The 12255-nt window shown below is 42.8% G+C and overlaps 1 protein-coding gene across 1 annotated transcript in view; it reads left to right on the forward strand.

Moving 5' to 3' along the window:
• Positions 1-12255, forward strand: part of EXT2 (exostosin glycosyltransferase 2) — a 137332-nt gene that overhangs the window by 57107 nt on the left and 67970 nt on the right. The window contains exon 8 of the mRNA XM_032840719.1: positions 11957-12088. Within this exon, the coding sequence (XP_032696610.1) occupies positions 11957-12088 (132 nt within the window). The remainder of the gene's footprint in view (positions 1-11956; positions 12089-12255) is intronic.

Raw genomic sequence — 12255 nt, forward strand, 5'->3', positions numbered from 1 at the left:
GATGCTCACTCTTACCATTCGTATTCAGTATTGTACTGAAGCTCCAAAAGGAAAATATATAAAAGGCATAAAAATTAGAAAAGAAAAAGTTAACATGTCTTCATTTGGAAATGACATTGTGGAATACCCAGAAAAGCCAAAGTAATCTACAAACTACTGTGCTAGTAGGTGAATTTAACAAGGTTATAGAATACAGATGATTTGGCTCTAATCAAAATTCAGATTTTTGCTTTGTCAAGTGTTTTCTGATTGTGGTATAGGCGGTGGTCTTTTGTGATCTTCTGTAACCTAGCTAGAGGTGGAATCAGACTACTGCTTTTATTCTGTTTATTTCATAATTATTTATTTTCCTAGTCTTTGTAATTACTTTGCAGATTTCTAGCTGAATGTCTTGATTTTTCTAGATACAAAATCCTTTCCTCTGCAAATAATTACTGTTTTTGTATTTAAGGTAATGAAATCCGTATTACGGGCTTTATGGAAGAAGGTAGTATCAGGAAGATATTTAGATGAATGTAGCAGAGAACTCCACTAACAATTGCTCAAGGAAATCAGCGTTTACATGTCTTACATTAAAAGACACCCAGGAGTTGGTTGTCCCCGGGCAAGAGTAGTGATTCAGCGACGCCATCAGGAAAACAGGTTTCTTTCTGTATTTCCACTCTGTCACCTTCAGCATGCTCACTTTTTCTTTTCTTAACAACACATCTGCTTTAATCCCAGCCAGCCTGTTTGCATCCCAGGTAAGCAGGAGAGGGAGAGCCAAGGGAAAAAAGCCAGAAGGCTTATTGTAGCAAGACTTTTTACCTTTTTATTTAGGAAAGTGCACATTATTTGCATTATTGCAAAAAAAAGGCTGGACTATTTAGTATTTTTAAGTTGATTTTGTTAGTAAAAATGAGGACGGTAACAAGCTCATGTGCCTAATGTCTTGCTGAGTATTGCTGAAATTGAACAGGTCGGGCTTTTGTTTTATTTATTTATTTATTTATTTAAAAAATTATTTTGTAGCTGGTTACTTTAGTGAACTTGATTACTAGCTCTATAGGTTTTTTAGCTGATTCTCTAGACCTTTCCTAGTAGCCAATCTATGGAAAGCTTTTGGGTTTCTTTTGAAATTCCTTTCTTTTTTCTTATTAATTACTTCTATTAGTTTTCTTTGGTTAATTTTTTTTTACATGATCAAATTAGGTGCTTGGTTTTTGAATAGTAATTCTGTGTGCACATCAGAATAAAGTTAAATATGAGACTAGAAGCAATTGAAATTTAGAAATACTTGAGGGCTTAGTAGATTCATCTCTGAGCTTGTTAATAAAAAGTGGCTATGTGCTTTTTTCTCTTTTACGTAGATAAGATATACGATGCGGCATCCACTTAACATTTAAGGCAAATGTCAGTTTTTTTATTTAGTGAAATTATTAATGGGGAAAGAAAATGCTTTAATATTTCCACAAGCCACAAATCCCCATGGGTTTAAGGATTGTGATAGAATGCCACATCACATGTCTGTAAACTAGGCTAATAAAAAAAAAAAAAGAAAGTAATACTGGGTGAATACACTTTTATAGTTTTTAATCTTTTCAAAGAATACTAAAAATTATTTGATACATCTTCCTCTAGGAGGTTGAGCTTAATTATCTTCCTTGGGAAGGCAGACCAAACATAGTGACTTCCTCCTAACCAAGAGAATATGGAATGGATGGTAACTTTACAACGGGGAAGCCGGCAGACCCCCCCCCCAACCAGGTGATCGGGGTTCACTTCCCCATAATATGTCATGTTGATAACATACGTGCCCTGATAATGATGTGGAGAGAGGGGCATATCACCTCTGGAGTATCCCAAAATCCATAACCTCAGTCTCATGATTAGAAAATGTCAGACCAAGCCAGAACGAGGGACATTCTGAAAAATGCCTGACCAGTCCTATTCAAAAGTGTCCAGGTCGTGAAAGGCCAGAAAAGACTGAAAAATGGTCTCAGATTGGGAGAAACTAAGGAGACATGACAGCTAAAGGCAGTGCAGTCCCCCGGACTCGATCCTGGAACAGGAAAAGGACCTTAGGGGAGGACTGGGGAAACCTGCAAAGAAATCTCTTGTTTAGTCAATGGAATTAACTCCGTGTGAATTTCTTTGTTTTGGTCATTGTACCACAGTGACGTGTTGGTAAGAGTAGGGGAAGCTGGGTAAGGGATGTTCGGGAACTCTCTGTTCTATCATTGTTTCTTGAAGCCTCACAGTATTTCAGGATAAAGTTAAAAACAAAAACAAAAAAAGCCAGTTACCACTTTGCTTGGTAATGAAACAAAAAAAGATCGACACCTGCCAAAAAACTGCCAAATGGCCTCTGCTGCAGAGGGCTGTGATTTTGTATAAAATTCCAGTGAGTGTGACAGATGTGGGCTCCTACAGTGTCGGGCGCTGGGAACTGACGGGATGGGACTGGGAGGTTTCACGAGTTGGTGGAAAAGTGCTCCAGAGGTATTGGACTTTGAGGTGGAGGAGGCATCTGGAGAGGGCAAATAAAGTAGCTCATGAACAAGGGCATGAGAAACTGAACAAGGGCATGAGAAAGGCTCTCTTGTTTTCTGTTACAAGGTATTCTAAATGAGGTGAAATTAACAAAATGCGTATTTTAATCAAAGGAAAAAATGGAGTGCTGATAAATCCTAGGTATAGTAACCTTTTTTTGCTTCAGAAATGTTTTCTTATTTTTTAAAAAAGTAAATTCTACTTATTATTGTTTGTTCAATTGTTGAGTAACGGTGTATCACATGTTTTTGACCTTCTTCTACTCTAGCCATTCGGTTGATGTTTTTTCATGTAACTCTTAACCTTTAGAAAAATGGAGTGAGCCAAAGAAAAAGATGCACCCAGCAAGCTAACAGTAATTCTCAATTAGAAGTTAGGATGCTTGGATTATAATTTGACATAACCACTGAGTTCTTACGGCTGTCAGGTGGAGATGACCTAAGCCTGTCTCTGCCGCCTCCTGGCTGTGATGAGGTCCGGCAAGGGCATCGGGCCCCCTGCTCTGGCCCTGTCCCCTTTCCAGCAATGTAGTGAGGGAGCGAACCAGCGTAACCCAGAGTGTGCTGCCCAGGAGGCTAGGGAAGGCATTTTGTCAGAGCAAACAGATGAGAAGGACATAATGAGCCTTGGAACGTGTGTTTGCAAAGACTTGGAATCCCTTTGGAAGTTTTCAGATTCATCTTCAGACACAGCTTTGAGAGATTAGTCCCTGAGGTATGGAAATATCTTCTGGGCCTGCTCCTGAAATAAATGGTTCCATGGATGCTTGTGTGGTAAAGCAGGAACGTCCCAGATCTCCCTGGTGCTCCGATGCAGAAGTACTTTAATGGGAAGGCTGTTCCTTTAACTTGTTGACGGAGAAGGTGAATGCCTTATTAATGTCTTGGTTCTCTGAGCTTCTTGAGTCGCTGTTTTGTTATTTTTCATTGATTTTGTAAGATTCTTAGCCCTTATTTCTTTAAATATACCTGTTGACTTGTTTTCCGCCTTGTCTTCTGGGTCTCCAGTTACAGGCACGTCAGAACATTTGATGCCATCCCACAAGTCTTGGATCTCTGTTTTCTTTTGCTCCTTTTCTTCTGGGCATTCCAGTTTGGATAATTTTCCATTTCACGTTCACTGTTTTTTTCCCCTGCTAGTGCTGATAAGCCAGTTGAAGGAATTCTTCATTGGTGATACCACGTTTATATTTCTGGCATATCATTTGGTGGTTTTCTTAGAGTTTCCATCTGTCTGTTGAATACTGCGGTCTGTTGGCGCAAGTTGTCTACCTTTTTCACCAGAGATTCTTTAACACATTAATTGTAGTTATTTTAAAGTCCCTGTCTAATGGTTCCAACAGCTTGGTCGTCTTTGGTCTGGTTCTGTTGACAGCTTTATATTATGACAATGGATGGTTTTCACTTATTTTTTTTGTTTGTTTCTGGTAACTTTTGGTTGAAGGATAGACATTCCGTATGGAAAAACCACCCTAAAGTAAATGTCACGTGCAGAAATGGGCCCGAGGTTGACTGGCCTAACATGTAACCAGCCGGGTTTGGGTTTTCTGTTGCCCGGCTCACCTTCCGCATACCTCAGACTTCAGCCTCTGCCTTGTGCTCTGTGTGGGACCAGGGTCCAAAGGATTTCCTCAGAGTTCAGCCTCACCCTCCGCTCCCAGCAGGCCCTGCCTTGCCTGTGCCACACAGGAGGTCTCTTGCCCTCAGCAACGGACTACCACTGTCTGTATGTGGTACCCGGTTCGTAGTGGGGATGGTGGGGATTTCCCCTCCCTGGGGCCAGTGTCAGTCGTGGGCAGGCCTGCTTGCCTGGCCGGTGGAGGTGGGGCTTCTCCGGTTCTGCTTCTCCCTGTGGCAGCTCTCTTCTCTTCCTTACTTGGAAGGGGTCTCGGATTGGAAAGAGTTTCCTGCCCCTCTTGTAAGGGCAGAGGCTGTTGCTTTGGCCACTCCCTCAGTGGTGGTCTGAGGAGAGCTGGAAGGGCTCCTCCCTGTCCCCAGGGCCAGGCTGCCTTTCCACCCTCTCCCACACCCAGTACTTCCGGTGTCTGCATCTCAAGGATGAGAGGGTTTCCTGCTTCTCCCCCAGGAGTTTAAGGCATTGCTTTGGATGAAAAAAAAAAAGTCCAAGGAATAGGCGGAGTGTACCTCTGTGCTGCTGAGGGCGCCTCTCTTTGATTTCCTTCCCTGCTCTGGTCTTTCGCAAGAACATCAGGAGATGGGGCGCCTGGGTGGCTCACTTGCTTAAGCATCTGCCTTCGGTTTCGTGATCTTAGAGTCCCGGGGTCAAGTCCCACATCGGGCTCCCTGCTCAGTGGGGAGTCTGTTCTCTCTCTGACCCTCCCCCTTTCCTTGCTTTCTCTCACTCTCAAATAAATAAATAAAATCTTAAAAAAAAAAAAAAGAGAGAGAAAGAAAAAGAACGTCCAGAAGAAAAGAGCTTGCAAGGGAATGCAGACTTCCCTGTGTCTAGAGCTTCTAAACAATCCTGCTCGCCCACACTGTTTTAAGAATTCATTAATTCTTAAAAATGTTTTCTTTGGCTGCTTTTACTGTAGCACCTCTACGTTCTGTGAGCTTCCAAAGCTGGAATAATTTGTCCCATCACTCCTGGAGGAGCTTGTCACCCTTTGAAATTTGGGCCCCCCTGATTGCCTCATGACCAAAGCTCTCTGGTGGGCCTAAGACAGTTACGATGCTAGTGAGTTCTCTCGTGGCTTTTTGTCATTGTTACGGTGGGGTCCATGTTCTCTTGTGGCTTTCTGCTCCCGAGCAGAAGCAGGTGCTTTATGTTTTGACCGGCCGGTGGGTTGTGGGGCAGGGAAATAGGGCAATATCGAAGCAAGTGCTGAACCTGTGGGTACACGATACTGTCAGGTGTTTGGACGGCATTACCAGTCGGAATTCGGGACAGAAGCATAACTGGCTGGTTTACTGTTCGCTCTGTGTGTGTGTGTGTTTGTGGTCTGCGTAACAAAACTCCTTTAATAGGTGAAAACGAGGCCGTTGATGCAGGTCCCATCCGGGGAGGTTCTGACGAGCAGGGCTGCGCAAAGTTGACTGGTTGCTGCGAGGGCATGGGAGAGCCAGTGTTGTTCTTTTGGGATGAAGATGCTCCTGGACGATGCTGGGGTCATTTACGTTCTTATATATGAGTTTCTTACTTTTGATATCCTGACCACTGCTAGGTAACAAACAACCTAGTGTAGTTTTAGGAACTGTTTATCTCCCTCATAGTCTATACCTAGTCTCTACCTAGTCTGTACTAAACATAATGTGAGGGACAGTCTTAGTCCTATTTCTGCTTTGCTCTTCCTCCTAGGAATAGATTTGTCTTCTTTTCCTCAAATCTTTGTCCCCCACCTCACACCTTTTACAATTCTGTATACAAGATAGGATCATTATTATTTTTTTAAAGATTTATTTATTTATTTATTTGACAGACAGAGATCACAAGCAGGCAGAGAGAGAGGAGGAAGCAGGCTCCCTGTCGAGCAGAGAGCCCTATGCGGGGCTTGGTCCCAGCACCCTGAGATCATGACCTGAGCTGAAGACAGAGGCTTAATCCTCTGAGCCACTGAGGTGCCCCAGGGTCATTATTATTAAATGATGGGTTGGTACTTAGAAGATTTGGAAATTTCCATGAGATGCCTGTGCTGCCTCGTGCCTGTGAGGGAGTGGTGTTAGGTGGATTCATTCAGCAAGTGTTTTGACTGCCTCCTCTCTGACAGGCCCTGTGCCAAAGGCTGGGAGTTCATGGTGAGCAAAACCAGATGTGTTCCTACTCTCCCGGTTTCTGGAGAAGTACTGTCCTCTTCTTCGGCAGCTTGGACATTAAGCTAGAAGGGACATGTTACTGGTTCTTGTACTTTTCAGTACAAAGTTCTGTCACTCCCATTTGATGTGTTTTTATTGTTTCTAACTCTCTTCTCTTACCGGTTGGATTTCTTTGCTGTCTTCACGAACTGAGAGGAATGGGGTACAACTTTGTGGTCCCATTCTGTCTCTCTTCTTCACCTCCCTCCATTCTTACCCAAAGCTGTGTTGAATGTACTCTAATGTAAGCAACAGCGATCCCGAGGGTTCAGGGTGGAGGTAAGAACTGAGGACAGAGCTAACATTTTTGGACTGTCTGTGCTGCCCCGGTGCTGCGGGAAGAGCTCTATAAACTTCACTGAATGTCTGAGGCCTCATGAGATAGGTGGTGTGCTCTCCATCTTACAGACTGACCAGACACAGAGGTCACAGAATTTGAACTGTGCCAGACGCTCAGCGCCTTTCTACAACACTGCACTGGCTTTCTTTAAACACTTGTTACTGCTCATCCTGCTGGGCTTTATGTTACTGAAAAACCAAAGAAATTAATCGTGTATAACTGATGTATAAACTGAGGTAGTAATTTTAATTTGAAATACCTGTTTGCTTATGATAGCTTTGAGTTGGCCCAATTCTTGATCTCTAGGAGCTTTATAATTGTCACGATTGAAAACGTTAAGAACTTGCTGGTTCTTGTGCTTTGAAATCTGCATGTTTTATAAAATTATGGTGGCATATGTTTAATGAAGAAAGGTTAGACACTCTGGTCAAGTTTATGTTGGTATGACCAATGCATCTGTGACTTAACTCTGTAGTCATGCAACTTCCACAAGGTAAGTGACTGAGGAATTTGCAGAGCTGCTGAAGATACCTCATTTACCTCTTCAGGAAGTGATAAATGTGGCCCATGTCATAGGGGGCAGAAAGGAAATCAAAACATAATACGCATTTGCTTACTGGATGGGAACAGCCCTGCTTTTGTGCATTGACAACATAGTTGAATACTCCTTCCTCTCTGCCAGCGGGTGGCTGATACTGTGTCCTGGAGGGGCCATAGGTTACAGTGCCTTCTAAAGACTACAAAGTGTTAGGAGGTCCCGAAGAAATAATTAAGCTTGAGAAGTTCACTTATCTGCAGGCAGAGAGACCTGAGCCATGGTTATTGGCAAAGTTTCTTCCTTTCTGCGTGAATTGCAATTTGGTGGACAGGGCGGGATGACTTGAGACATCTTAAATTAGAAGCGTTGTCCTACAGTCGTGCCTCTGGCCCGTGTGCGAGGTGGATTTGTTAACAATCATTGTTTCCTATAAATCCCAAAGACTGCTGTCTCCATTGTGACTAAGCGTGAACATAAAGCTTTGGAATGCTTGAGTTTGAATGTGGCTTCATTTGAATATGATTTAAAATGAAAGAACATAATGATGGACCCATGTGGGTAGAGAAGGGGTAACTATTTAAGATATGTGTGTTTATGTGTGGGCTCGTGCTTCTTAGTGAACTTTCACACCTTTTTAGTTTCTTAAGGAAGGACCCTTTCCTAAACTGGAGTGTGGTTGGTACTCCCTGTATTCTAGAATGGAGGGGGAAAGATCCTGGGTTTGAGCTGTGACCGGGCCACTTAACATCATTGCATCTTGGTTTCCTTGCACAGAAAATGGAACTGCCCCAGGTAAGCGACAAGCTGGTTTTAAAGAGCAAATGAGACTGTGCATTCAGAAATACATTTGCGCAGGTCATCCTAACATCTATGAGGATGCTAATAATTTAGAAAAAAAAAAAAAGCCAGTTTCCACATCCAGGAAACTCGCAGTCTAGCTGGAAGAGAGAAAAGTGGTCATCTGAAATAACAAGAAAACTGTTCTAGAACAGTATGTGCAGAATAACCTATAAAGTAAAGGCCGTCAGTGCTGTGGGATTTCCTGGTAAGGAGAGATTGTTGGTGTTTGGGGCGATCAGTAAAATTTTCACAGGAAAGATAGATTCTTTCAGGTCTCATAAAATGTCACTATTTTGGCTAGATGACAGGCAGGACAGCAGCAACATGACTGAGCAGGGGTGAGATTGGAGTGAGTGGAGTATTTTTAAGAAGCCGTGGCAGGCAGCCAGCCACCGGGCTGTACCCAGATGGCACACTACAGGATGGCATCAGACAGATGCCCTTGGTAGCTAAATCTGGGTCAGCTTTTCTTAGAGTAGGAGAAACCCTCATTGTGAGGCTTTGCCTCTTTCTTACTCTTAGTGAAGAAAGTAGTCATCACACACCTCAGCGGGCATCATCCCAGGCTTTCCCTCATGAATGGAGGACTTGCCTGGGAAACAGAACCAAAGTTAGCAGGTGTAAACTAGAAAGTATCTTTTTCCTCCACCTCTTTTGGTTATATTTTGAACTTTTCATGTTCCGTTTTTCACATGTTCGCTCCCTTGCAGAAATCCTCATAGCTGCTAATTCTGAGTGGAATCACAGGTCAGAATGAAGCTGGACAGACAGGTCACCGAGACCAACATCTTGCTTTCTTGGGGACTGAATCCAAACTCTGCTTGGATAAGAGACTGTCTTCTTACAAAAGACTGTATTGGGCTGTGACAGAGTAGCTAGTATTAGAGTAACTCTCCAGCCAGGGGGGAAAAAAGGATAAAAGCTTATTAAAATAGATAATATAGAGGCATTCGAGAGCAATCTGGGAAGTCAGTGCTTAAGGGACTGTGGCTCCTGAGAGAAGGAAAGCAGGCTGAGCTCCTTGTTTCCTTTGGCCTTTCCTCTGCAGGCACTTTCTAATTCACAGTCTGGGCATCTGGAGCCCTCGTGGAAAGTAGCAGTCTCATAGGGCTGAGAGGTTGAAATTAGGGGCTACCCCAAAGTATCCAGGATTTGAATGACAAAATCCAGGAAGATGGGAACCACAGGAAAGTAAGCAAAAACTGGGCATGCAGTCTTCCCTTGAAGTGTTTGCCAGCTCCTGAGGTGCACAGGATCAGAATAAGACACTACGACTCCCTGCAGAAAGCAGCAGCTGAGAGCCTGACAAGCTGTGCAAACATTCTAGCAACCATATATACTGCTGGTGGGAGGGAGTTTGGTGTTCAGGGCCTGCCGCGATAGAGGGGTCCTGGTAGACACCCCAGGCTTTGTCCGAGGGCCCCAAAAGGCCACACTACAAGAGTAAGGGAAGGCAGAAAAAAGTTGGCCCTAGCAAAGCTTAACACCAGCCACTGATAGGATTAAAGTGGTCTGACTGCATTCTCTGTGTCTTCCAGAAGAATGTTACACTTAGGAGGAAAATAATTTTGTATATACAGAACCTTTATAGTTTTTAAGAAATAATTGTCCAAAGAAAATTAAGAGGTATGCTAGGAATGGAAACCAAATGACCAAAATGAAGAGTAAATACAGATAGTAGAAAGAGACCCACAGTTGATTCAGATATCAGGGTTATCAGTCAGGAACTATGCTTAATAAAATAAGGGAATTTTAACAAAGATAGGAAATCTGCTTTTTAATAAGTCAAGTAGAAATTTTGTGAGGTACCTGGGTAGCTCAGTCGGTTAAGAACGGTTAAGAACTTGTCTCAGTTCATGATCCCGGGGTCCTGGGATTGAGCCCTGCATTGGGCTCCCTACTCACTGGGAAACCTGCTTCTCCCTCTCCCTCTGCCTTTCGCTCCCCCTGCTTGTGCTCTCTCTGTCTCTGACAAATAAATAGATGGATAAAAAGAAATTTTGTAACTAAAAATATATGAACTAAGTTGAGAAGTCAATATGCTGGTCTAGACTGCTGTTTAGATGCGAGCGGGCACATGCACACACGCACGCACACACGCACACGCACACAGACATGCACACGCACATGCACGCATGCACGCACACACAGAAGATAGAGGATTATTGGGCCAGGAGAAAAATTAGTAGAAAATATACCCAGATGGCAGCACAGAAAAGAGATTAAGAGACATATGGGGCGTGGTAAAAACATTTCTGTCTGTATATCTAGAGTCCTAGGAGAAGAGAGTGTGACAGAACCAATATTTAAAGAAATACTGGCTGAGAGTTTTCTAAAAACAGTGAAAGACATCAAACTACGAAGTGAAGAGGCTCGACAGTCCTCAGTGGGATAAATCCAAAGAGCCACACCTAAGTACATCACAGTGGACCTGCTGCAAGATGAAGACAGAGAGAAGCTTAAATGTAGTCAGGAATAAAGGGCAAACTTTTAAAATAACACATGGTCTCTGACCATAGTGCAGCCAAAATAGAAGTCAGCAACAAAAGATAAATAGAAAATCCCAAAATGTTTGGAAATTAAACAGCATACTTCTAGAAAATTGTTTTACCTAGATTATAATGAAAATGATATGTGATCATGTAGGGCACATTTAAAATAGTGCGTAGAGGCCAATTTGTAGCTTTAAACATATACTAGAAATGAAGAAAGATTAAAATTCGTAATCTAAATGTCAGTCTCAAGAAATCAAATGCCAGATGGATTAAAGTCCCCCAAAATAGAAGAAAGGAAAAAATGTAAGAACAGAAAGGAACAAGATACGGAAAAAAAAACCAAAAAGTACAATAAAGAAAATCAACGAAACCAAGTGTCGGTTTTTTTTGAAGAGATTAGTAAAGGTGATAAATCTCTGGTTAGAGCAAATACAAAGAAAATATACAGATTATCAATATCAGGAATGAAAAGAAGTATATGACTACATATTCCACAGGCACTGAGTAGATGTTAGCACACGTTGAGCCCTGTACATTTAACAATGTAGATGAAATGAACACATTCCTTGAAAATCATACTTTTGAAACCAACACGCTTATTAAAATATGTTTAATCCTGTGTCTGTGAAAGAAAATTAATCCATGCTTCAAAAACCTTCACACACCAAAAAGCTCCTAACCCAGATGGCTTTTAGGTGAATTCTTGTAAACCTTTCAAGAAAGAAAGAATTCCAGCCTTGCCTAAAATTTCTCAGGGGATAGAAAAGGAAGGAACACTTTTCAACTCATTTTAAGAAGCCAGCATGACCTTGACACCAAAACCTGACTCAAACGTTTCAAGTGTTGACAAAAGAAGTCAGCTGCAAAGGAGTAAATACAGTTTTGATTCCGCTTGTATGACGTTCAGTAGCAGGCACGATAGAAATGAGAATGATGATTACTCTTGGATGATTGGGAAAGTGCCTGGGAAGCAGAAGAGAATCTTCTGGGAGTGCTGGCATGTTTGGTATCTTTATCTTGGTGGTAGTTATAAGAGTATGTACATACCTAAACATTTGTTGAATTGTACACTTAAAATTTATGCACTTGATATGTAGACCAAAAAAAGGACTATAACTTGTTCTGGTGTGACGTTGATTATTTTCATCAAGACACGGTTTCTCTTTTACCCAGATTGAATCCAGGGTGCGTTTCATTTGCTCACACTGTTTTGGCTGCGTTTGATAAATGCGTTCTTCTCCTGCAGCTGGCGGGAGCAGCAGGGAGCATTTGCCGTTGGCTTCCTCCCTGCGGGAATAACGGAATTACCCAGACCCCGAGTTGCGTCTGAGAGGGCACCGAGTTCTTCCACTTCCAAGTGTCTCTCTTGCTCACTGAGCACATGTCGTTTCCTTTCCAGGCACGGTGGTTCTGGGAAGCGTACTTCCAGTCGATCAAAGCCATTGCCCTGGCCACTCTGCAGATCATCAACGACCGCATCTATCCCTATGCTGCCCTCTCCTATGAAGAGTGGAATGACCCGCCCGCTGTGGTGAGTGAATCCCGGTGCCGACCATGGCAGCCGTGGTCCAGGTGTCAAGACGGGGCAGGAGAAAGGTGCTGTGTAAAGTTTATTTAAATACTGGCTTTCTGAGATGAGCCTGTGCTAGCTGACAAAGCTCAGGTTTGAAATGATAACACAAGTAAGAAACACAGAAG

This window comes from Lontra canadensis, unplaced genomic scaffold (assembly GCF_010015895.1).
Source record: "Lontra canadensis isolate GAN:19392208 unplaced genomic scaffold, GSC_riverotter_1.0 scaffold115, whole genome shotgun sequence".
In the NCBI taxonomy this organism is placed as follows: Eukaryota; Metazoa; Chordata; class Mammalia; order Carnivora; family Mustelidae; genus Lontra; species Lontra canadensis.